A 26,712-nucleotide genomic window follows, 5' to 3' on the forward strand; every position below is an offset into this window, starting at 1 on the left:
GACGACAGGGTTACTCGCCAATCTTGGGGCAATGTTGTTTTAGGGTTAGAAAAGAAAAGGGGTTCAAATCTTGGAATAATGTATAAAATAGTAATAATACACTATAATACTATCATTTTTTTCTTCCACTACCAATAATATTTTATTGGTACCCAATTCACACAGCAAAATGACACAGTCAATGAAAGTTTAAATTATAAAGTTGCTTACATGTTAATCACTTAATAATTATTTCAGCCTCAAATATCTGACACGTTAATGGTTATAAATATTTTAGTGTCAGATGGACATTTCTCCACTTTGCAGGAATAAATGCTTCAGAGTCATTCATATATTTAAAGAATGAAATAATTATTGACACAAAAAGTTCCAAAGAAAAAGATGTTTATTTGTAATTTATATAGAAATGATGCAATGTGCATCTCGAAGGGGACAACTGTGAGACAAAAATACTTTGGTACACTTGAATTTCCAAGTAGCACGAGAATTTTGCGGACAAAGCAGCACAGTACGGTGTGGTGGCTCCTGCACATGCTTCAGGATAACAATTCCTTCAGATTTTGTATTTAACTGTGCAAGTTGTTGCATTATTGAACATTTTAAACGGTTATTTTAGATTTGATGCTGCATTTTGAACGAGGAATGCCATTGCTTCAACGAATATTGCACACTGAAAAATGTAATCCAGGCTCACAATATAATTGATATTTAGAACACAAATTGCTGAGTTTTCAGTAACATTAATTAATTGATGATGTTCATATGATGTACAGTATAAAATTGTTACAAAAAGGCATATGTGATTTACAAACAATTCAAATTCTATAATACAAATGCCTAAACTGAACATTAGAAACTAGAATCCAGTGGTAGTTCTGCAGAGCATGTCTGCTATGGACATGAGCACAATGGAGAGCTGTTAGGATTTTTAGGAAAAAACTTTTACTTTTTAAGAGATCCTACAAATAATTATGAATCAGAATGTTTGTTGTCAGATGTCTACTCTATTTTGTCATTGTCTTAAGGAGACAACTAGATACTGTATATCAAAGTTTACAATATCAAAAAGTTAGAAGCTAAAAATATTTCTTCCTGAAATGTGTTGCAAATGTAACTGCAATACCTTGCAACAATAAAAACAAATACTACAATAAAGGTGAAATGACATATAAAGTGCAAAGAGAGGTTTCAATAAATGCACTGGGACTGACTATTATAGTCACACAGGCTGTGTACAAATACTAATAAAAATGCCACTTCCCTTTTCTCCTTACTTCCTCTTCCTTAGCTGTTTTTCTTTTTTATTATTTTGTGGATGGATCTTATGATGAATGCATTTCTCACAGTATTTGGCCAAGGCCTTGTTCAACTTGTAACTTAAAGGACGTCAAGCAAGATTAACTCTATACACTGCATATTGCCACGCAACATTACGGTACTCTGATAGATGTGGGCGGCTCGTGATACATTCATTTTCACTGCAGGGATGAACAACAACAACAATAACAACAACAAGAGATTAGACGTTATCTTGGGCAACAAGACTGCCACAATCACGTGAGGGTGTTTAGACATTTTTTTCTACCTTTTTACACAGTTAATTACTCGTTTAGTTTACTGAATTTCTTCTATTACACCAAAGAAAAGCAAATTCGTCATCTCTCCGGAATCAACAAAAGGTAGTAAACATTGAACATGTTCTATCTCAAAATACAGCCTAAACTGAGATCAGTGCCAACTACAGTGACAACAATTGTAACATCAACAATATTGATATAGTAAAAAATAAAAAACAATTACAAGAGAAAGAAAATTACAACAATAATATATAACTCTCTTCATAGAAATCAAACCAAAGTATCTCTAACGTGAATATATTGGACAATGTAAACCTACCATTATCAATGTTAGCAAATATGATATTAACACAGAAAGCACATCAATCTTATTCCTCTCACAGAGAGCGCTCACATCATTGTTTCTACAATGGTGTGGGTGGGCTTGATCAAGCCATTGTTCCCGTTTGGATCCAGGGGCTGTGTCAGCTCGCTGCCCTTCAAGTTGTACTCTTTTGGACGAGAGCTTACGCCTGACTTCGCCGGGGCTGCCACAGCTTTGATCCGCTGAGGAAAGGAAATGAGCAGTTAGAATAATGATCATCACAAACTGGTGCCGTTTAAGGCTCAATATGACAGCTATCACAGTTTCAAATAAATTTCAAGCTACACCATTCACTATTTATTAAAGCAATAGTTTATAATAGTAATAGACCATTTTGGGGAATATGCTTTCCAAGAGTTAGTTGAGAGGATCAATACCATTGTCATGTTTGTATGCTAAATATGAAGCTACAGCCTGCCAGCATTGGTAACGGCAAAGGCAGAATTGACTCTTGACAGAACGTTACGACCTGCAGGGCAAGGGTCATGTGACCAACTGGAGTAGGATAGCTAGCACTACCGCTAGCGAGCTAATCAGCTAGCATGTTTACTGCCAGCTGACCCCTATTGGCTGTGTGAGCTGACTGGGGGTTTGACGGTGTTGTTTTATGAGTTTGTATTTTAAAAATGGTGTAATGGACACATCTCAGAAGAAATTAATGACTGATTATTACTTTTGTTGTCTAATAACAATGGCACTGAGCTGTATCTCTTCATTATTTGACATTTCTCTAGACTAATGTTAACATCAGCTAAACATAAGCGACCTTCTGTTGCTTAGCTAGCTATTAAGTCTTTACTTTGTTTCTCCCATGATCATAATTTTTACATGGTTCAAATCAAGATTTGTCAAAACTAATTCAGATGAAAGAATAAAGAAACCTGGCATTTTCAACAAGTACAAGTAGACAAGCTAGCAATGCTACCAAAAATGAGCGCACTGCTGTCTCATTCATTGACCCAGATATTAAATGTCCCCTGGGACTGAATGCACATTGCTCCAAATATCAGTTTTTCTGAAAATACATACTCTGGTATCCCCAACTTACGTACCTAACTAACACACTTATGATCTTTCCTAAACCTAATCAAGTAGTTTTGGTGCCTAAACCTAACCAAACTGCGACCGTTTCACAACATTAACAATGTAACGAAGGTTACCTGACCAAGGTCACCTGACTTCGTCCTGTCCTACATGTCCAATTATACAAATATTCAGGGCAAAAGAGTATATTTTCGGAAAAACTGGCCTTCAGAGCATGGCCTTTTGTTTTTCGGATAATGGGTTGTCGAACAAATGGGCTTCTAGTCCAATGGGACATTTTTCGGGCTACTGGGGTTTCCAAATAATTGGTCGTTGGAGCAATTGGTGGTCCCCATTCTGGTAACCTTTGGACGTAGCCAGACTAAGCTGTTTACAAAGCTAAGCTAATAATCTCCTGGCTTCATAGTCACGGTACAGATATGAGATATCGATATCGATCCTTTCATTTAACTCTGAGAGAAAGCAAAGTGTATTTCAGACTATTTCCATCAGTTTCTTTAAAAGCGGTTAAGAGTCAGCTCACCTCGATCAGGGGTCCTTCAGACTGTAAGATCTTGATGACCATCACCATGGGGATGCAGATCATGGAGGACAGAGCCAAACACCAGCCCAGACCGATGGCCCAGTCAGGGTACTCATACACTTTGTTATAGGTCAAAGGCTTGTACTTCACCAGGGAGAAGACAAAGCAGCCCTGAAAAACAAACACATGCCTCTTTTAGTATAAGTTTTACACCTCTCTGTGACCTTGAAAGTAGCAGCATTTGCCACATGTCCATGAGCCCAACACAATAAATTGACACTTCATAAGCTGCTGCTGATCTCTCACCATGCAGAGGACAGGAGTGATTATGGTCCAGCTCCATTTCATCCATGGGTTTGGTCTGTAGCCAATCATATCCTCAAGTCCATCATAGAAATTATCAACTCCTATCCAACACAAAGAGAATAAAGAACAAAATGAGTTCTAGCACAAGTTCGTCAAAATCCTGAATATCACGTGTTTGTTATTATGGAGTGACCTTCATAGCCACCCTTGGAAATTAGGTTTATGGCCCCTTGTCTCTGTTATCTGCCCTAAACGGCAGCATATATTTCCACTGGGTTACGTCCCATGTAGTGTTTATAGTATAAACAGTCTTGCTTTGTCAGTTATAATTAGCTCACTAGGTCATCCTTTATCTTTTCTTCTGTGTTGACTGTAGTGAACTATGCATTTATTTATGGATGACATATGGAAATTATCTTTCATTTAAAGGAATTATCTTGTGTTTACTAACTTCAGGGAATCTTTTATTTTTATTAAGTGGAGAATATGTCATTTTATTGACTGAACTTGTGTTGTGTTAACCAGTTATAAATACCTGGACTGACACATTGAAGAACTGTTCAGATATGTGTAGTACACAGTTTATTCTGAACCCCTTAATCTGAACTTTGGAGAGTTATTTGGGGAAACATACTTAGCCTCACAGTCACAATAACATACATATAGTGCTGGTTTAGTGTTACTTTTTCTCATTAGGCTAAATCATTGTCTGTCATTAATAGTTGGATCAAATCTGGTGGGAGGCAACCCTGGATAGCCAATCACAATCTAGCGCAGGACCAACACCATCCCCAACCCCCCCTCACCACGTCCCTGCATACAGTTAAACATATTTACTACTGAAAGAAGCACAAGGACACCTTTGTGTACCACCAAGAGATCATTTGTGCCCCTCGGGATCATTACTTTGAAAAACGACACACACTACAGAAAGCTATCACATAGACTCGTTTCCACTTACCATAAACCCAGGCTACAGCAATGCATTCAAAGAATGCAACCCACAAAAGGCACACACCACTGGCTGCATAGTAGTCAAAGAGTTGAAACACGTACATGCCACCCTGAAAAAAGAAAAGAAGGAAAGCTGCATTAATTATCTTTCTGATGTTTGTGGAGGGAATGAAAGTCACAGAGATAGAATGGGGTATCAAAGCAGAGGGGGTGAGCCTGCTGTGTGGTTCTGTGTGGTGTGGGGGGGGGCGGGCAGTGGCGTTGAAAGCGGTGCACAAGAATGCTGGCACCCTACCAATAGAGGCAGAGTTGAACAGGTGCTGAGACGTCATTGAAGCACGGTTAACTGCTAAACGGAAAACGGCATTCCGAATTGTTCCATTCAGACACACAGGATGTGAGTGGTGAAGGTGGTGGGAAGCCATATTTGGTCGTAACAATGTAGCAGCCAACAGGCAAGTGGAAAGTTTTTGGCGTTATCGCTGCTGCTGATCCGAATACACATTCTCTTTTTCCTTCTCTAAACAGGATAAGCAGCAAAAGTGAAGGGAGCAGAGGCTTTATGAAGTGAGTGTTGGTGAACTTACTTTTGTTACCATGGCAAGTCCCAGGAGATAGCTTATGCAACACATCACAGCTATAAAGATCTCTCGTCGGTAACCCTTCCTGAGGACGGAAGGATATAGATCCACAATAGAGGTGATCTGTCCTTCCACTTCAACAAACTGTGGAGACAAAAGCAACTATTAAGTTCTCATAGGAAGAAAAAAAAATCAATGTTTCTTTCTGTGTGCATGCAGCTCTTGTTTTGCCTTTACAATCCAGTGATTAGAGAATGAGAGCTGTCTTTGTTTGGCAGTAATGAGAATTTAAACAGGGCTCCTCTCTGCAGCACTGGTTTGTTGCTACCAAGACACAACAGAAACAAAACAACAGTGAATCACTGTCTCCGTCTCCCCGTCTGTGTCTCTCTCCCGCTCCCCTGTGTCTACACATTGCCTCATAAGCTACATAATGTCATAACAAAATTATGAAATTGTTCTTATTTATGAAAGTACGCTGTCTTTATGCAATAAGAACATGCGCCTTTGTTGCATGAAAACCAAACAAAAACCTCTTACATAACAGTGGCATGTATGTGTGAGCGATGGTAACAATATATAGCATTCAGGACTACAAATCTGCATGAAATTTATGGTCAGACACACACACACACACTGTCATTGGCACCATTTCTCTCATGGCCATAGCTGCATTTACATGTGCTCAAATTTAGAGCATCGGCCTGATCTTGCAGTTGGCTGAGATGAGTAGCCGGGCATGTGCAGCACTGAGTTAGCACAGGAGTAGAATTACACTTGGAGGCAGGAAATGTGATATAGCCGGAGAATCCCTCAGGCACGCACTTGTGTTTTGTCTGCTTAGATTATCTTCTCTTAATCAAAGATCTGCCTCCTATCAAAGCAAGATGGCTTCCATACACGCTATTATAATGACTTCTTCTCCTAACTAAATGTTTGGCAAACATCCATCAACTTCCAAAAACTTAATTTGTGGTATTAGAGGGCATTAAAAGGGCTATAATCCTCACACAGTGTGGTTAGAGTGGTTCGTAAAATGCCTTTGTGGGAACAGGCTACTTTTCCTGTCTGTCAGTTATCTGATACCTTGGAGACGTTAGATGTGGATCAGAGAGACACTAAATGTGTTTTACACATTGGGGCTGGCAAGGGCCAACTAACCCATGGGACCTGGCAAGTGTTTGTGTGCAATTCAAGGGCAGTACACCAACTAACTGTTGATGTAACTATGTAACTATTCTATTCTCGCTTAAGAAGCGCCTTCAGAGCACAGTGAACACTAGCTCCTAAATCATAGTATGATCCCTCCGGTCTCTGATCTCACTGCACAGAAAGGAAACGCTCTAGAAAGCCCGCTCCATCCTTCAGGACCCCACCTATGTCCTACACGTGCTCTGCAGCTAGGACTAACTGGAAGAAGGCTACCTTCATACAGGAGGCTGGTTGCCAACTAAACTCCAGTTTTATCCCTCCTTCTATCACGCCTTGGACTTACCTCCACACCTATTGGCACTACCACCGCTCTTTGTTTATCATGTCTTGTCTTTACATGTCCTGTGCATATGTTCTCTTTAACTATGCCTGCCTCAGGAATTGCCCCTCGCTGATAAATAGAGTTGAGTCGAATTAAAATGTACATAGCTTGGCACCACAGTCATTGTGAAAATACTGACCTGGCTATCAAGGCCCAGAAGCAGCAGCATGATAAAGAAGAGGATGGCCCAGAGGGTTGGCAGCGGCATCATGGACACAGCTTTAGGGTAGGCGATGAAGGCCAAGCCGGGACCTGGAAGGAGAACATAGTGGGGATGGGGAGAAGGGGCGGGAGACAGAATTAACATTTCTATCAGATTTCAGCTTGGACGACATGAGGGGATTCGAAAAATAATGTAAAGATTGAGCTAGAGAAGCTGAGCGGGGTCTGGCACTGCAAATAAGCTACAAGAAATATCATCTACCATAAAATGTCCAACAACTGACTGACGTCGGATGAATGTAACTTTATGTTTATTCTATTCTATGTGTTGAGTGGCTTTAAGGAAATAAAAGTGTTTATTCATGCTCTAGTGTCCTTTTCATGTTTATTTGCAGGACAAATATCAACCACCATATCGAACTGCACATACTGACATACATAAATACCTTCTGTTTATACTGTATATAACTACTGTCTGTATATGCACTTACTGCTACTGTGTGCAAGATGGTGAGATGCCAAACGGCATTTCTTTGTACTGATATTTACTGTGTGGAATAAAATAATCTAATGTAATCTAAACAAAGCAAATGAGGATTTTAGCAAAGCCAAGAGCCAGTTCAGCAGGATATAATAAGAGCATGAGACAGAGTCAGAAATCACATAAGCTAGTGCCTCAGTTGAACAGCTGAGCAAAATACAGGTAATTTCTCTAGAAAAAATGCTGTAATTTATGAATTTTCATTGTTTTCATATATGATGGAATATCTTCTATGTACACACTAGCATGCCATCACAGAATTACTGTCATTATCATACAATTGTAGTTTGATCTCACATGATTATATTCAAGTTGCAGTCTCAAAGATAGCAAGAGTTTAATTTTAACTGAACAGAGCGAGCATGCTGAAAGAAGACGCATCTCCTTCAAAGTCCACATAGAGTTTAAAGGAAGGCAGAAACAGAACCGGTGGCGTCCACCTCAGGAGATCCACAGCTTGTTAACAGAACTGGCCTTACAGTGCAGTGCTGCTGGTCAGAAATATCACCTCAGGGTGCCAGTGCACATACAGTAGAGTACAAACAGTACGGTGCCAATCTTCTGAGCAATGTCCCCTGGTCAAAAAGATGTAAAGCTACGAAATGACACGAGCAAGTTGAATGTGGGACTTTGAACACCTGTAATAATGATGATGGCCCAGAACAAGAGCTCTTTAACACGACAGTTCATTGTGTAGCTACAACACACAGCACTTGACCAATACAATGTAATCTGTCCTCAGAAGAGGTGGAACATGTTTCAAACTGAGGTAACAATTCTGTTTCTTTAAAGCTTTTATTCAAGGAGTGTGCAATTGCCGATACCTCTACATTTCAGCATCATCGTTTCCGAGACTTAAATAAATTACTTGAATTACTTTTTTCCCCTCTTTGCTGTTGCTTGACTAACTCTTTTGAGTTTCCAATTTCAAGTTTCCAGGTCTATTTTTTATTTTCTTTCGTTTGGCAGCAGCGCCCACCATCACTGCTGCCATCACCTTGGACCCTCGTACCTGACTCTGCCACATCGGCAATGTCCACCCCTTGTTCTTGTGCCATGAAGCCCAGGACGGAAAATATTGCGAAGCCAGACACAAAACTGGTACCGCTGTTGAGGGCTCCCAGCAGCAAACAGTCCCTATGTCACACATATGTCATGGAGGTTGTTAATGAACACAGGCGGAACCGAAGTTCCCATTTTCTTTTCACGCAACCGTCTCTGACACGAGTTGCTGTCACTACTACAGTCCCGATCCCCCCCCAGCGGAAAGACAGCTCACCTGTAGCAGTTGTATTTGTATTTGTTGTAGCTCCCCAGTGACGTCATGGCTCCCAGGCAAATGGCGTAGGAGAAGAAAATCTGGGTTCCTGCATCAATCCACACCTGAGGAGACAGAGGAAGAGGTTCAGTGTTTTCCAGATTAGATTAGGTCAACCTTAATTTGAAATGTTATCCTTACAGTCAGCAACAAGGGATTGCTCTCATCTTTTAAGCTGATGGCATTAAATTGTTAGAAGTTGGTTAGCATATCCAGCAGATGTGAAGCAGCATTAGCATTAATTTGGAGTCATGTTTCTGGCTCTCCAGTATTCACTCTCTTTTGAGCTCTGTTATGGTCTCCACCAACTCCTGAGGGAAACATCTGGCTCTTTAACTTCTAAATGCTCCACTATGTGGATCTACTAGGTAGTATACAGTAGGTTTTAGGATTTTCTTCACTAAAAAAAGGTGAAAATGACACTGATGAGAGCGGTGAAACTAAAATAAAATCATTCTAAGATAACGAAAACCCAATGATTTCTATTTTCAGGTGATTATACATTAATGAACACATAGTTATGCATATTATATTCTATTTCTACCAATAGAGCCTCCTAAATGTTACACACTGGATCTTTACAAAGAGCTACAATCAGTCACGACAATGTATACATTAGAGAGGCTTCTACAAAGACTCAGCAAGGTATAATGGGGAAATGTCAGTCATTCTATCTAAAACCTTATGAACATGATGTACTCTGTTCTCATAGTTAAATCTCATTTATTTCAACACCTCAGCATTTGCACAGGACACATGGGGGCTAGTCAGTCGAGACATGTCCGCTTGGTTTAGATGTTAATCAAATCACTTACAAAGGTAACAACACCTCCCAGCACAGCAGTGGATTTTGGTACTTTTGGACAAAGTCTTATGCTAAGCTAACATAAAATGAGAAACTATTTCTTTAATAGCTGGAGGCAGAAAAGTGAAAGATATGAGTGGGAGTTAGAGAAGGGATTTATTACAAAAAAAGAGGAGATGAAGAGTTCTTAAATCCTACCTCTGGATCTTGTAGGCGGGTCAGGTCAGGGTAAAGGTAAAATTTGATCCCTTCAGATGCCCCGGGCAGGGTCACTCCACGCACCAACAGCACAATCAGCATCACAAATGGGAAAGTTGCTGTTATGTACACCACCTAGACATGAAAAATGAATTATTAACCAAAATACTGAACAGCACACTTATGACTCATCATCATACTTGAGATATAATTGGATAAACTCTACTTCCTTTTTAAGTTCTCATTTCAAACTCTTATTTTTCCATCTGCGGGACAAAATAAACACTGTTCTTGTTACCTGGTAACAATTCCTCCCTACCCTAAGTATTTTTAAAGAGAAAAAGTAGGTAAGGTGATGCCTACATTAATCATGACAAGGATCTGAGATGGAGTGCATGCACAATAGAGCATGAAGCACGCTCCTCACTTTCTGAATCGTTATCTGATTAAAGATGAACGGTGAACATTTTAAGGCATACTAACAAAACACAAAAGCCACAAATAGTTCTTATTAGAGTTAATAATCTTCCTCACACAGTTCCTCCTGTTGGCTCTGGCCCAGTTTCTGTCCCACTAACAGAAACAGAGAGCAGGGCTAAGGAGCAGCAATAAACTGTTTACAGCCGACAGTGAGTCTGGCCAACAAGTAACTTCTAGGACAGCAGAGGCTTGTGTCTTTAAATCAACCACATTAACTGCCTTCCAAGCATGTGGGTTTTCTCTGAGCAACAGTGTTTTGTCACTGACTTGTTGGGGTAAAAAGTAAAGGCCAAACAGCATCCAGGCAACACAATAAGTACAGGATGTGTCCACGCTTCAGCACTCACTTTCCCAGTGGACTTGACTCCCTTCCAGATGCAGAAGAAGCAGATAACCCACACTGCAAGGAGACACAGGGCCAGGTCCCACTTGAGGGGCCCTATGTCCTCAATCCCAGTGGAGATGCTAAGGACGTTCCGTCTGCAGAGGATACAGAGGCACAAAAGAGGTTTGTGGGACTCAAAACAGAAGAGGTTATCTTGTACATTTTCAAAACACACCCAAAGAGTCATGTGGCATCTCTAGATTGTGACCATGAGAGACTAATAAAAATGACAATAAAAGTGGAAATCAAACAGACACATGACTCGGCCTTTCTGTGCTGTTTTGCTATCCGGAGTCTAAATATACTAGAATGGTGAGAAGACTATTCGGAAAAGCTTTGTGTGTCTAATGCTGCATAATCTGATTTAGTGCTGTTTGTTGTGATAAATTGTCATCAAATTCAAACAAAGCAAATGGGCATGAAAAAGTTTGCAGTTGATATTTCAGTTTAGTTTGAAAACTTAAGTCAAACTTTGAAGAGCTGCAGTGAATGTATGAAAGGTGCTGTGCAAATAAAGTTTATAATAAACCGCCATAGAGAAAGTAAACTGCCTTTTGTAGTAACTGCTCTTGTTCAAACATTTACACAAGCAAGATAAAGAGGCAGTGTTACTTTGGTATATTCACGTGTGTGTGTGCGTGTTAGGCATGCTGTCAGTAACTACTCACTCCCAGAACTCGGTGACGGGGGAGGTAAAGTTGGTAATGTTGGCTGCCAGCCACAGGGTCTTGTTCTTTCGGACTGTGTCCTCTACACAGAATTCAGTGTTCCAGGGCTGCTTGCATTTTGCCCAGGGGAGCTCCGGCTGAAAGCACTGAACTAGGTAGTAGAGTCCCCAGGCTAAGATCACGATGTAGTAGACGTTCAGTAGAGATACGATCACAAAAGAGGCATAGCCAATACCTGGAGAGAAGAGGGGAAGAAGGCAAGTTTTAACATCAGCTAAAGAAATCATCCAAGATGGCGTTATGATTTCTATTTTCTTCACATCTTACAATTAAGCTTTGTGATAGCTAAGAGTTTAAACATGCAACATGTTCAAATGGTAAACATGTTGGCTATTTACACATACACAGATACAGAGCAACATTAGCATTCATCTGGAGTTGTAAGTCCAATATTCACTCTCTCTTTTAGCTTCTTTTTTGGTCTCCACCAACTCCTGAGAGAAATGTCTGCCAGAGTAACTAAATCCGATGCTGAAAACCTTTGTATATGGGTATTTATTTACTAGTGTTGTTGATTGATTCGGGTCACAACATTTTAATACAAAGTATTTGAATTCTACATATTTTGCTATAAGTGGTTAAAACCCGGCTATTGCAATTGAATTGGCTATTGCTATTGGCTGATCTGAAGGCAGGTTACATATGTGGTAGCAGCTTTTGTCACCAACCTCCGCTCCTCCACTCTGCAGACTGTGGCTTGCTATATAGCTGTAGTCACAGACACTGGAGAGATAGCCTCTTTGAGCCACTAGCTTAGCTAATGTTACAACACAGGAACCACACAGAAACTTTTACAAATAGCCATGAATGTGCTTCTAGTGACCAGGCAGACTCTCTATGTTTACAACGCGGCGTAGAGAGTTTGACAGCAGCTGCTTGTGGCTGGTTAGCTCAGTTAGCTCTGACTACCAGCAGCTGTACTCCTGCTACACTGAGCAGTAGTCAGTCTGTCACTCAGGTCGGTGTTACCGCCAGCATCATATACTGGGTGGCCACAAGGCCACACCCCCTCTATGATTCTTTTTGCTGCAATTTTTAGATTTAGTAAATTTAAATTTAGTCACACAATGCTCTACTCTGTCACAAGATAGTTATTAAAAGTATTGATAATAGCCCTCTAACGGCAGCAAAGAATCAGTGATACTGGATGTGACTTTCAACTAGAAGAGGACAGTAAAACACAATTAATCTGTTTGAGTGAGGGTAAACTGCTCAACAATCTTAAAAACAAGCTATCACAGCAACATAAGAACAATTAACTCTTTATTAGCTTCCCAAGCTTGACTCTGCTATCTACTGTTATAATGTCCTTAGTGTTTTTACACTATTTTTAGATGACTTTGTCATGAACCTGTGCACAGAAATCCCCGGTACTCTTCCAATGCTCAAGAGTATTTTTAAACTCATCATCTCTGTCACCCCGACCTCCTCGTTCCCACATTCCAAACGCAAACTGATAGACAAGTCAATACTGTGACAGGTGGGTGTGTATGTGTATTCACTGTGTGCTGGTGTGCAGGGAGTAAAGTCATGAATACTCCATGTGATAAAAACATGTGAACACAGAAGGGGGTACAATGGGAAGAGTTGTGATTGGCCAGTTTTGCGGCCACTTGTGGACTGCGCCAGATGGACAGACAGCAGCCTCAGCGCTCATTGAATAGCGGAGACCATCAGCAGCTGCTAGAGATCCGGTGCTGCACAGTTTCCTCTCTTTTCATGTTGCGCCCTGTGTGCGAACATGAGTAAGGGTGTGACGGCAGCTGCTGAGGGTGCCATGCCTCAGTGCTTGTCTACAGCTGTCACTCAAACGTAAGAGGGGCTGCACCTAATGAGAGGCCCTGGAGTCTTGGAGTATCAGTACCTCGTGATCTCAGGTCAAGAGACCGGTTGAGAGAACCCAACCCTGACAACACTGGCACAGCACACCTACAGTATTTATAATATCCTATAAACTGAGACAAAACAAGTGGATCCAAACTGTAGCTCTGTGTCAACAAAAATGATCTTGCAGACCTGCTGTTTGAGACTGTACCCATTGCTAGGCAACTTGATGTTTGCTAGTCTGTTTCCACGGTAACCAAGAAGTTATCAAATCCATTATACACACCCAATCTGCAATCCAAGGATGACTTTTCATGTTTTGGAGCACCATCAAGCATGTGGTGATCATATTTACATAAATGTGTGTGTGTGCATGTTTATGCTGTACCTGAAGCAGAACCTGGAATATACTCCTATACTAATATCATTCTACCTCCATAAAGTAAAGTAAAGTGAAGTAAAAATATAGTAAAAAAAAAAAAAGGAAGCAAATCAGGGCTGAATTTTTGTTTTAGTAAATGAGCGTTACTCAGCGTTAAATATTACATGATCTTGTCAGGTGTGCTGTGAGACACATCCTCTACTGCTGTGTCTGTGTGAGCATGTGCAGTGTTTGTACGCTCGGACTGACCAGTGAAGATGGGGCAGAGCTTGGCCCAGCAGGTGATCCCTCCTTCAGAGGTGTACTGGCCCAGTGCAACCTCCAGGAAGAACACAGGCAGACCACCCCCAAATAGGAAGATGAAGTAAGGGATGAGAAACGCACCTGGGTAATGGATACAGAAAACAGCTCAGAGTAAGACATCTTCTTGCTACGCCAAAGGCTTAACACAATGGCATCTGCTGTGTGTGTCTGCTGCCTACCTCCACCATTTTTATAACAAAGGTAAGGGAAGCGCCAGACGTTTCCTAATCCGACGAAGCCTCCGGCCACGGACAGGACAAAGTCGAGCTTACTGGCCCACTTCTCTCTCTGAGGAGCCTTGCCTTCGGCCTCGTCCTCAGGCCTCGTGCCTGGGCTCTTCCCCGGTGAAGGTTTCAGGGTATCCTTGTGAAAGTCCTTGAGGCATTGGAGCTTCTCTTTTTGTGCCATGCTGTGGGTGGCAAAAAAAGAGAAAGGACATGTAAGATGACAAAGACAAACAGAGAGAGAGACAGAGGTGAGCGGGATAAGACGGATAGGTAGGAGCATTAGGTAGATGATTAGGGAGTCTCCTGATTGCGTTACAGCATGCTGTGTAACCACTGAGGACATGATATACAGTACTATGTCACTAATCTTGCTAATCTGAACAACTGATGCATGGAGGTCATTCAGACTAGAGAAGTGTTTGGGGAGCTGATTTGCGCTGATGTGACAGCCACACAACACCACACATCTCACAGTGCAGTCAAACACTGAAAAGGCCCACTGTCTTTAACTGCCTCAATCATTCAATCAATCTGTAAATAATCAGAGTATTTTGGTTTTAAGGAAAAACATCTACACTAAAAAGAAGAAAAACTGCCAGACAACCATCTTGGTGACAACGTGTGCACTTTGACAACAATGTTTCTGATTTGCTGTACTTATAGTTTTCTGTTTTCCATCGAGTCTCAGGGTGGGGCTTTTCTTCTCAGAAGGGGGTACATTGTCACTGAAGGAAAAAGGAAGGGACTGTTTGGACATGATACACGCCCTTAAGACCTCGCCAGACCGTGCTGGAAAGTTTCCTTTTAGCTTTCTTCTTATGCTAATGTATCAGCAACAAGTCAGCCCCGCATAATCCAAATTTAGAGAAGAAGATATCCCTCTGCATTCCCAAAGCCCTGGCTGCTCCCCGGAAGATACAACAGCTTAAGTTTACTTAAAGTAAACCTCCTTTCCAAGAAAGACAGGATTTGTTATTACTGACGGAGGTATCCTATTTCCCGGCATGAGCCAAAGAGGAGAAAAGAAAACCTTATAGGACAGGAATAACTGAGTAAGACACGTCAAGACTGAATGGGATTTAAGCTCCCCACTGGCGTATAATAAAGAACAAACGAGGGACAATGAGGAAGCTATAATTAATTGTAAGATATGAGATTAATTGGGATACTAGTTCTCTTCCTTTAAGGGAAGAAGTCTGCAGAACATCGCATACTTCCCCTTAAATTTAGACTTGTGTATCAAAGCTCTGACAAAAGAACAAGTTGTACAGAAAAGTGTCAACCCTTCAAAGTATTAAGAGTTTTGTACAAAATGTAAAACCATTAAGAACAAATGGAACATTTTAAAAATGGACAGTAATGACTGGAAAATTCAGAGCAGAATAACAATTATCACAGTGATAATAACAACGTTCCCCTCACAGAAATCTGCACTTCTACCAGCAATCACATTTAAGGAGAAGATACCCTGAAAGCTCTCACATTCCTACCGGGAACGATGTGTCTGCTCACTTAATCAACACTTGAACAACAACCCCTCCACCCCTGTGTGCCATCGTTTTCGGCAATTTCTCTCTTCCTGTTATGCATGACAAGTCAACTTGAACCACATTTCCATTCTCAGACCTTCTTACATAACTGGAACAGTTCTTGCACACACTGTTTCTCATCCTGTTTGCTGTCTCTCTCTTTATCCCCTTTGACTCTGGTCTGCTCAGCGTATGTTTTCACCTGCCTGCATGGTGTTAGGAGGCTGTCTGCCCGCCAGATAAGACTTAAGGCAAACTGTCCTTGGGATTTAAGCCCACACATACTTGACTACCAATTGCCTAAAATAAAAATAAAGAACAGTATTGTTTCTACAGAAAGCCTAACTAATGTACAGTTGAAATCACTCTTTCTACAGAGACATGTATCACAAAAAGTCACAATGAACTCTATTGGCAGTTGGCCCTCTATTTATTTAACCTTTTAACATACAAATACAAAAAATTAAACTCTCCTTTCCGGCAAAGCAGTTTAGAAAACTTACATTTCCTTCATGGCTGCGACTATGTATAGAGTCCTTCTCTCTCAGCTGTCACCATTCCTCTGTACTGAATGCCTTTATGCCGACACGGGTCACAAGAAGTGGAGCTGACAGCAGGGCCCGCCCCTTGGCTAAAGACAATTAAATCCAAAGTAGAGATTGGACGCAGCCTAGCTGTGACAGACAACTCAGGTACCAACATGGGAGACTGTAAATTTCCACTTCCCACTACTCCCTGCCCACAAACATACACACAGCCAACACACACACACACACGCACACACAAACACAAACACTTATTCATGCTGGAGACACCGAGGACAAGTCAGAGGAAAAGAAAGGCTGGGCTGGTCCAACACTGAGGGTTGGTCTTGAATTATGATCTTGTACAAATGAGATGAACTGAAGGCAGCATTCAGAGTTTTAGTGCCGTTTTTTTACACTAAAATATGAAGCACAGTTTCATAACAAGCCCCTCATAACATCACCATGCCACTTCCAAGCATCTCTGTGTGAAAACTATTTTTATTCGCTCTTGTGCTGTGATAATTTCTGGTATGCGGGACATTTCGAATCACTGTTCACCATTCTTTCATGGTCTGTTATCTGGGAAATGTAAACGAGTACAGTATCAGCTCCTAATAAGGTAATGTGTCTCTAGTGCTCGTCCATGGTCTGTTTAGATACCATTCACTTCTTTGAGAGCTCACAATGGCTGGACAGAGAGTGGCATGCAAGAGTCAATTAAAAACTGATAAATTCCTCTGCAGGATTTGCACAGTCAAATGGGGGACAAGGATCAGCTGATGACAAGCTGTCATTTAAACACAGCACACACACACACACACACCTTTGACACCTCTTAGCTTTGCACGACATTATAAGCCATCATATTTCGGTCTGTGTCATGCTCTGTATACTATTTTGGATATGTAACTATCGACAGACACTGTCTCATGTATTGTGTGAGAGACCACAGGGTTTGTATCTTGAAAGAGGCTTGCAACAGAAAGAAAGTCTGTGTGATGTGAGTCAACTCATAAAAGAGTTCCCCTTTAATAAAGAGAAAACCTTGCATTGTTTGTTCGTAACTTAGACACTGAAAAGGGTTTGGTTATTGTTCAATGAAAGCAACATCATACTGTAAAACTGGATCTGTATTTTAGTGAATTATAAATACACTGTTCACTTCAATTAAATAAAATAATGACACTTTTTTCTCCAGAAACCATTATAAGCTTTGGTTTTATTGTATCTTGTCTCAGTTTTAGCTTTAAAATCTTCAACTTTGTGGTGCTCAGATATGTTGTAAGTGAGGAGAACATTTGTGTGCATGTGAATAAGTCTGTGTTGCGTTTAAGGAGTACAACACAAATCTAGGAAAACACAGTTCTAGAAAAACAAACGGCATTATCTCTTAAAAGGTCCAGTGTGTGAAATTTAGGGGGATCTATTGGCAGAAATTTAATATAATATTCATAACTATGTTGTCATTAGTGTATAATCACCAAAGGGAAGGTGAAACAAGTGAGCCACTAGATTTCACTAAATTCTACACACTGGACCTTTAATTTACTGGAAAAACTGAAAAAATGTCTTAGAGTTTGAATTACTTTTAGTTTATTAAAATGTTAAAACATGCTGACAGTTTGAATACAATGAGCTTCAACAAACTTTTTTTTATCATGAGCTCATTTCACACAAAAACACTGAACTATTAATTAAGAAAGTCAAATTTTTATAATCAATAGGCTGTTAGGTAAAATAAAATGAATAAACTACTCCTTATTTTGCAGTTTCCCAGCTTGGGGACTTTGTTTTCAGCCCCTGCAGCTAAAAACAGGTACAGTGACCCTTCAGTTTTTATCCTGCTGAGAGGGTGGATTGAGGTTATTAAAGGACACCCGTCAATCAATCATACACTGGAAGGGGCGGAGACAGAAGAAGTAGGTTAAGTATCTGCTACTAAGCATAAGATAAATGTCTTAGTTAATCAGACCTTCAACAGACTCTCCTCTAAAGGGTGCATAAATATTAATTCACTCATCCATTCATCCATTCACTGAGTGGATGACTTGTGGGTGTGGATGGTGAAGGTGTGCTTGGAGCCTGCTGAAGATAATAATCATATTTCACACACACACACACACACACACACACACACGCACAGACACACGACATACATCACGTCACTGTGAAGCCGGGGCGCGCCTGAACGCATCACAACAGACCTCCAAAAATGATCAAAGAGAAAGGAGGAACAGGGTCTTATCAGCTATAAACATAGGAAACCGGGTTCAAAGGCCAAACCCGCGTTTTTATGACATTATTTGCTTAAGTTATTTTTTTTTTAAAGCAGGGTTAAAACGCAGCTCACTCTTTTTTTTTTCTTTTTGCGGAAGCATTATGAAAATAATTAGGACACAGCATCATGTTGGAAGAAAAATACATGAAATGTGTTTATATCAGAGAATAAAATTAATCATCACATGTCTACAGAACAACATCAGAATATTATAATATATAATATATAACATGTTTCTAAAAAAAACACAATAATCTTAAAAAGACAGTTGAAGAGCGGATACTTCTTAAATACAGTTTTTTAATAAACAATATTAACCTTATTTACTGATTTGATATGTAAAGAAGATGCCGGATTACCTGCCCTCGTTTTACTAAGAAGCAGTTGTTCCTTGCAGCCTAGGTTTAACGCTGAGTGAAACAATTTAATCTGTTTGTCTCTGGGACCATTGTTTCTACGAGCTGGTGCGCGTTTAATATCAGTTAGAGTGGAAAATCACCAGCTTCTCCATGCAACAACTTCTTAAAGCGACAGCCTCCCTCCGTCTACCTTCACCTGATTCACTCACTACAGTAATTGATCAAATGAATCGCACCCTTAGTATGTTCTTATGGTGCTTTACATTTTGATTTACATTCACCAATGACCTGCAAAAGCGCATTTAGTCAACATTTGGCACATAGTTCAACACATACTCTGATCTGATGATGAGAATCTTTTTTTTTTTTAAAACACCAAAATAGTTGCATAATCCTAAAATGACTCTATGTGAGTCATTTTGGTAGCACTTTCTAATGAGGCCGCCTTTATGAGCTGTAACTAATGGCTTTATCAGTAGTTAATAATAAAACAAATGCTCAGGCTGCAGGTATAGATGTTAATAAGTCATTAATAAAGGGCTGAAGTATTGATAAATGGTTTTCAAACTTTCTGCAGGGGCACACCTTTATTCATATCCATGTAAAATTAGCCTCTATAAATCATGGTATCATTCTGATCTTTCTGTTAACATTTATTTTATTAACTAATGCCAAATTTGACAACTATATTACTATACATTTATTAACAAAATCATCCAGTAAAACACCTATTTAAACCAGACAGGTCACAAAATAATAAATAAGGGTAGCCTAATGAAACTACAAAGTACTGATACAGTAAAATAAAAATGTATTTATAACTTTTTATATAGCTATATAGGCTATTGCAACAAATAGAAAATCAAAAACTAAATTTAGAATTTAGATTGTTTGAAATTTTAAATATCTTAACCACTATTTGATGATATTTTGTACACACATACATGGTCCTCAGAGGATTAATCTACTGATTTTGGTGATTCCTGACTTTTCATCTCCAGCAGCAGGTTCACATTTTTATCTGTCAATGAAATGTCTTGAAATGTCTTACATTATATATGACATTGTATATGAAAGCATACAGTTACTACCGTATGCACGGTATGCTATTTGTATGCACACAAATAGCATGCAAATAATGTCCCAGGAAATATCCAACAATGGAAATTAAATAAATATATGCACACAGCACAAGTAGTAATGAGTAATGAACTGAGAGCTGCCTTTAACGCTGTAGCCAGTTCTCTTTATTTTGTTCCACATATAAATGAATAGGAAGCACAGGCTACAAAAGTAGTAAAAGCTGCTGCTGATAAAAAAAAATGGCGCTGGTTCTCATTAAAAAAGTGGTGGTATTTTTTATGCTAAATTTACAGTTTATTCATTTAAATTATAATTTGAACATTTTAATCAAACAGCATATTTTGCAATATATCTGTAAAGTACCTTATCGAGTACAGGCAAACAAATGAATGTGAATATTTCTCCTATATCTGCAAGACTTGTGCGTTTAGTTCACTGTAGTGTGGTAATGTCTTAATCTGGAGAATCAGCCATGCCGAACAGACGACACAGCCATGTGTTTGTATGTCATGTATTGCAGGTGTATAAAGATAGTGTCCACTAATGCAAACCACAGAGTGTTTACTAGAAGGTCAATCATGATCAAAATAAATCTTCAAGATCAACTTTAACTAGGTTGTTGTTGTTGCTGAAACAGGAAGTGAAAGCATGTTGAGATGTTGTAATGTTGAGATTAACCAGGTTCTGACAAAATATTTTGCCAGAAATTTAGTATTTCATTGTGCAATTATATATATAAAAAAAATCAAATTACAGGGAAGAACAGATTCTCTGTTCCTTATTTTATGCTGTGTTTTCTTTTACTTGCACGTTTCCTCATTAGCCTGAAAAGCAACATCTCATGTCACTTTGGTAAAGCAAAGTGTATTTCAAAACCACCCAGTCCCCTTGAGTTTCAGCGTTGGTTTCTCCCTGCAGAGAACAAAACCTCTGTCAGCAGGACAACTGCTTTCTGATGCCTGAGGGCAAAATGGCCAGGAAACAGGAAAGTGACTGAAAAAAAAATGCAAGTTTGGACGCTCACTGTTTGTAACTGTGACAAAAACCAACCTTGAATCTAAAGTAGCTGAACACACACACAGGGGAGAGAGAGCTTTATCCAACTTGTGTCAAGCTACAATAGCAGGCATGCCCACAGAGTAAACATCCTAACCTTCATCATCACCTTTATATAACAATTCATGTGAAACAATAATAGTTTTTACAAGTCTCACATAATCATGTTTGTTACATTAGAATATTCACATTGTTCTTATCGTGTTTTTGTGTACGTTTATTTTCACTTTGGTGGCCCTAACATTTGTTTTTTATTCCCCAAAGTCATTCTTTAACTTTGCTCTAATGTCCTACCTGCAAAGCACCAATCAGGGGCCTGAATGTGGGCGACCAATCAGGTTCTATTTTGTTTTTACTGTGTCACCTTACTGCTCTGTGACTTAGGTTAAATGAAATTATGCTGAATTTTAAGTTCTGAAACTACAATGTTTTATGGAAGACCTTATGGATGACACCATATAAATGCCAGTTGAGAATCATTATTAAAAATCTTTTTTGAACTTGTTTCAACTTTTAGCTAACATGCTAGTAGCTTGATATTATTAACTATGGCCCGACTTTATAATAAAAAAACTAACTGTGGCCTATTATTTTCACATTATTGTTACAATATAGCCACCATATCTGGCTTTTGGACAAATGTAGCTAATTCTTGGAGCACAAAGGTAAAACAGCACAAGAAAAGACGTAGACCAATAAGAGAAAACATCAGCAAATTAAACATTATCACTTTGTATCTGTCAGTGACCAAATGTTTCCATGTCTAAATTTAAAGTATGTAGCTAAATCGCTGTCTGTGCCCAAATATCCAAAATTATAACTCCCTTTAGTACTGTCAACTTTTTTTCAACTAACTCGCTGCTTTCTGTAAAGCTTTAAAACTTTTTAATACCAGTGTGACGATGTGTCATCTTCCCAGCAGGTTTGACGCATCTCCTCACAGAAGTCTGATTGTTTACATTTGAAGAGTTCGGGGGCCAGAGATTGTTGTTCGGGATAGATTTAGCTGGTTTTTTTGTTAGAGGTCTACCTTAGGACAGACCAGTCACATGGTAACAGAGTAATCCTGTCTCACATGCAGACGCTGTTTGTATCCATCTGCAGAGCTGGCCCTGTTCTCTACCGGCAACCTTGTGACTCACCTCAGGAGGCGCGTTACTTTGCACTATACGATACACCAACACTCAAACAAGATAAAGGATGAAGATGGACATATATCGGAAACATAAAACAATATCCAAAGGACCTAAGCTGCACCAGATGCATTGTTCCTATGATTCGCATATGCATGGGTCAGATATATTTACTCAGCTTTCTCAGAGAGCCTGCACAGTCTTTGACAAAGCTGACTAATAAGACCACTGCCCACTTGCTTGTCTGTGTCCTGGCTGCTAATACTTCAAGGGAGCATGTAAGGCTTAATCCCATATTACCGTGGCTATGTTAAGTGTAAGCATCTGACTGTCACACACTTCCAAGAGGAGCCTCCATACAGAGCAGGGAGATAAACAGAATTCCTGGTTGATAAGCTTAAGCTGCAATCAGTGTTTAGGAAACTGTATAGGCATCCTCAGCGTGGTATTTGCATGACATGAGAGTGGAAATGTGGGGGAAAAGTAATTGGCTGCTTAACCCTTCTCATTTCCAGACAATCCTATAAAGAGATCTTCTTGGCGGGCACCTATCGTTCAATTTAGTGCGTCCTTAGTCTTTACTGTGGCATTTCTTACATAATGGCTGGCTGGGGCTACATTACACCGGCTCAAATCCTAAGTCTGTCCAATGAAGCGTAAACGATGGGTATCTTTGGTGCCAAACTAGGACTGAAACTACAGTGTACAACCAAAATCAATGCACCTGTATGTGTGTGTCGTATCTTACAGTATTGTTCTTTTTTTTTAATGTTCAATAATGGAAATGTAAAAGTCGGGTGTAAGATGTAGTGAAGGAGACAGAGAGAGAACCAGAGTTTATTAGGTCAGTCTCTGGCTAAGTATGGGCTTACCACTCTCTCTCTCTCTCTCTCACAGGTGGTAATCCCTAACTAATAGCAAATTAGGATATTGGCAGTGACAGCAGCAGTGAGTTATGTCTTCCGTCGCCTGAGAGGACGTAACAATACACAGGGACAAGGTCGCAAATGTGCACGTCAGTCCGTCACAGAACAAAACACATATGGCTGACACATTTAATACACATGTCGTAGTCTAACTTGATTTTGTAGTGTTGAAAGTATAGATGATTGTAGCAATAAAGTATACGCTCCTGTAAGCATAAGAGATTGTAGATCCGCCAATGGTTAAAGTATTCAGACCATTACTGTAAGTACCACAAAGTACAAAAAAAACTGTACTCTATCTTTGTATTTTCATGAAAACCTATATGTGAGCTATGTATAGAAGATTATCATGAGATGATCATGTTGTTCCTGGAAAGACAGGCGGACAGATGGTATGAATGACACAGCCCTGCATGTTCTGTACACGTCATCCATATAGCACCTGAAGTAAAAGGTCAGAATGAAACAGCAAAACCTAAATGATACAGACAAAATAAGGTAGAAAGGACGATCAGATGGATGTGGATGTGAAAGGAAAGTAAAAGAAAGCAAACTCTACCCTCACACTAGCTTTCCTGTCTGTCACTGCAGTATTTATTCTGCACACCCAGGGGTCAACCCTTTATTGTTAGGAGGTTAAAAAAACAAGAAGAAAACAAGGCTCTTCCTCCATTTTACTGGTAGATTTCTGCCCTTGCAGATTCCTGTATGAGGAGACAGAAGTCACAGTGAAGTCTCAATGAGTCACGCAGAGGCATGAGTCAAGAGCCAAGAGATTTTACCCTTTGCTGCCCTCTTCAAGATTTTCTTATTGCAAAAACACATGGAAATCATCAGGGCATAAAATGTTTTTTTAAGGGCTGGACACATGGCAAAAATATGAGTCATAACTTTAACAGAGAAAAAAATGAAAATAGCTATTTTAATAAGTCTTCTGTAAAGGAGACTGCAACTTGGGAATATTCAAACTGAAAGCATGTCTGTATGTTGCAGTTGATTTGACAAGGAAATGCTTATTTGAATTGCAATCAAAAGTGTTGGGTGTGTGGCATATCAAAAATATGTAACAGATAAGAATATTGATAAACAGCATGGGTCACATTTGAGGTTCAGATACTGTGCTTCATACAAATTCTCCTATTTGACTTGAACATTTTTTTAAAGGTTATACCTATTTGCAATCATACATGTAAATGCTTTACATAATTGTGAAAATGTATGTGTACCTGTGAATTATCTGTCAACACATGTTTATTTTTTTGTACACCGATCTCCCCCCGATCGCAATCTCAAATAAACGTCATATTATTTTGCGTCCTCAGGATGTATGAGTTTCATTGAACACGTGACTCTTCTAAATCATGTAATTCATGGCAGCTGAGAATGACATTAAAAACAATGTCAGTGATGTGAGACCTTGATTATGAGTTATTATAGGGCTTACTTAAACTATAAACTATTCAAGAAAATAGCATCACAAAGGGCAAAGGGACAAAGTGATTAATTGCTTGACAGGCTACTACTAGCCAAGATACATACTGACCATGAGATCTAAAATAGATTTATTTGTGTTAACTGACAACAAAAGGGTTGTGCAATCAAGGTGGGGAAAACAACAGTCTACAGCCAAGGTAGTGAGGGCTGTATTTCAGCACAGCAGCGCTTTGAGCTGAATGTTATCACATTTTGGTTTGCTAACATTTTCTAATTAGCACAAAACGCTAGGATGATGGAAATGTCTTTAGTTTATTTATTTTTATTATCCATTTTAATTTGATGTTTTTTATTTATTATCATTCTTGAGCGCATTTAGATAATAACTAGCTTTGTCAATTTTCTTTTAATCTAACCATCTGGCAGTACCTCCACACCCACTAGATGGCGCTCTAAGGCCCACTGCCACATGAGAATGGCTTTCTCACTTTGCTTCTTCATCTGGGCACCATGGATATCCTGAATACATTCATGGCAATTCATAGAATAGTTGTAGAAATATTATAATACTTTAGCAAAAGACAAAGGCGTCAACCTAGTCTTCATCGTCTGGGGACCATGAACGTCTGCAAAACATCTCATCTCAATCTGTCCAGTAGTTGTTGAGCTATTTCAGTCTGGGCCAACGTGGTGGAAGTTAGAGTTGTGCTGTTAACACGGCTAAAAAAGCCTGGGTGTAAACTGACCTTTTAAAGTCAAATTTAACTGACAAAGTCACGCTTTCAACTGATTCCAATGTTCACAGTTTCCAGGCTTCACTGTCGCTCTGACTTGGGGCCAACGTGGAGGTGTACAGCTGTTGAATGGGAACTAACTGAGGCACCAAGCTGCTATCATAAAGAGGCTGGTTTGACTTGTAAACATAGTTTCCATGGAAATTGAATAAAGTGACCGAGGAAATTAAATAAATGATGAGAAATACAAGTTCCTCCTCTACAGAGCATAAATAACCGTTTGTCCATGCAATGTGATGTCAGTCTGAAACCCATTAAACTGGACTTTCCCACCCAAGACTGAAACCACAGCGAGTTGCTTAGCAACCATAAAACTTTTGTATAGGAAGCTTGCTGGGGTAATAACTAATTGTGTTGTTTATTCTTGTCTTTTTCAGCATGTAAGCCTTCAAGACACTGGGCTGGAAGCCAAGGGTTTTGTTGTCTAAAGGATGGCCTTAATGTTTCGGTTGAACTGCACTTGATTGTGTCCCAACAGCAGCACCGCACCACAGCATACTCCCTTTTGGGATTTAAGCTTACCCGCTGTTCTGAACCTCAGGGCTCCATTAAGGTGACGTACAGCTTTTTTTCTTCACCTCCAAGACTCTTTTAAATGAGAGTGATGGAGCCCACAGGGACGCCAATTATAAACTATGGGGCAGGTACACTGATGCACACATGCAGTTTTAAATCACCCTCTAACATGTAACAGTGCCTCACTATTTACCGACCTTCATCACACCTTTGTGGATTTGTGAATTAGTCATTTGAAAAATGGAAAACAGCCCTATTCAGAAAATGTTCCCATGAATTCAGAGACCTGAATGACGGATTTATTTGTTTCCCACAATGCATGAGGAGGTGTGTTTCTTTTAAGAAGCAGCCATGGTGAAGTGATGATAAACTGAGAAATGGCGCCATCTTTACAGGATAGTGTATTTTAAAATCATTTATTAAATGTTTATATAGTGCATATAAATGTTACAAAGTGGAGGATCTACCAGTACACCTGGAGTTGATGGGAATATAAATAGTTTTGGTCAAATTGGAGAAAATGAGTGTTTGACCAGATGATGGCGCTACAACAGCGTTTCTCAAACATTTTATACAACATGCCACCTCAGAAAATATTAGTGTCATCAAGTGCTGTCATTATGACCTGTGTTTAAATACAGTTGCACAGGCTGGCCAATATTCAGCTATGGACAGTTCAGCATTTCACAACCAAATTTTATATAATGTAATTAATCTTATTATGGAATGATAACCTTGTCCTCATCGCATGAACCTGTCCATAGGCTGAATTATTGGCCAGCCTGTGCAACGTGTATTTAATACACACGGTATATATGGAGACAGCACTTGATGAACACTA

General features: G+C 39.6%; 1 protein-coding gene across 2 annotated transcripts; it reads right to left on the reverse strand.

The window, feature by feature from the left end:
* Positions 1-367: 367 nt before the first annotated feature.
* Positions 368-19,082, reverse strand: LOC118324581 (sodium- and chloride-dependent taurine transporter-like). Of its 2 annotated transcripts, none has more exons than XM_035657003.1 (14): positions 18,930-19,082; positions 14,189-14,418; positions 13,956-14,090; positions 11,441-11,675; positions 10,735-10,867; positions 9,908-10,042; positions 8,866-8,969; positions 8,599-8,723; positions 7,023-7,135; positions 5,356-5,493; positions 4,776-4,878; positions 3,815-3,915; positions 3,509-3,679; positions 368-2,123 (listed from the first exon to the last, which is right to left on the reverse strand). In XM_035657003.1, the coding sequence occupies exons 2-14, from the start codon at positions 14,415-14,417 to the stop codon at positions 1,968-1,970; spliced, it is 1,878 nt and encodes a 625-aa protein (XP_035512896.1). In that variant the 5' UTR covers position 14,418; positions 18,930-19,082; the 3' UTR covers positions 368-1,967. The 2 variants fall into 2 exon arrangements, with proteins under 2 accessions (XP_035512896.1, XP_035512895.1); XM_035657002.1 differs by lacking the exon at positions 18,930-19,082 and adding an exon at positions 16,269-16,415.
* Between the last annotated feature and the right edge of the window lie 7,630 nt (positions 19,083-26,712).

Source organism: Morone saxatilis, unplaced genomic scaffold, assembly GCF_004916995.1.
Source record: "Morone saxatilis isolate NCDOM2014 unplaced genomic scaffold, NCSU_SB_2.0 Contig15, whole genome shotgun sequence".
Taxonomy (NCBI): domain Eukaryota; kingdom Metazoa; phylum Chordata; class Actinopteri; family Moronidae; genus Morone; species Morone saxatilis.

Excerpts from the sequence above, each read along its gene's own strand:
- LOC118324581 (XM_035657002.1), bottom strand. Across the intron at positions 10,868-11,440 it reads CCCGTCACCGAGTTCTGGGA|ACGGAACGTCCTTAGCATCT; the intron begins GTGAGTAGTTAC and ends TATCCTCTGCAG. Across the intron at positions 3,916-4,775 it reads TGCTGTAGCCTGGGTTTATG|GAGTTGATAATTTCTATGAT; the intron begins GTAAGTGGAAAC and ends TGTGTTGGATAG.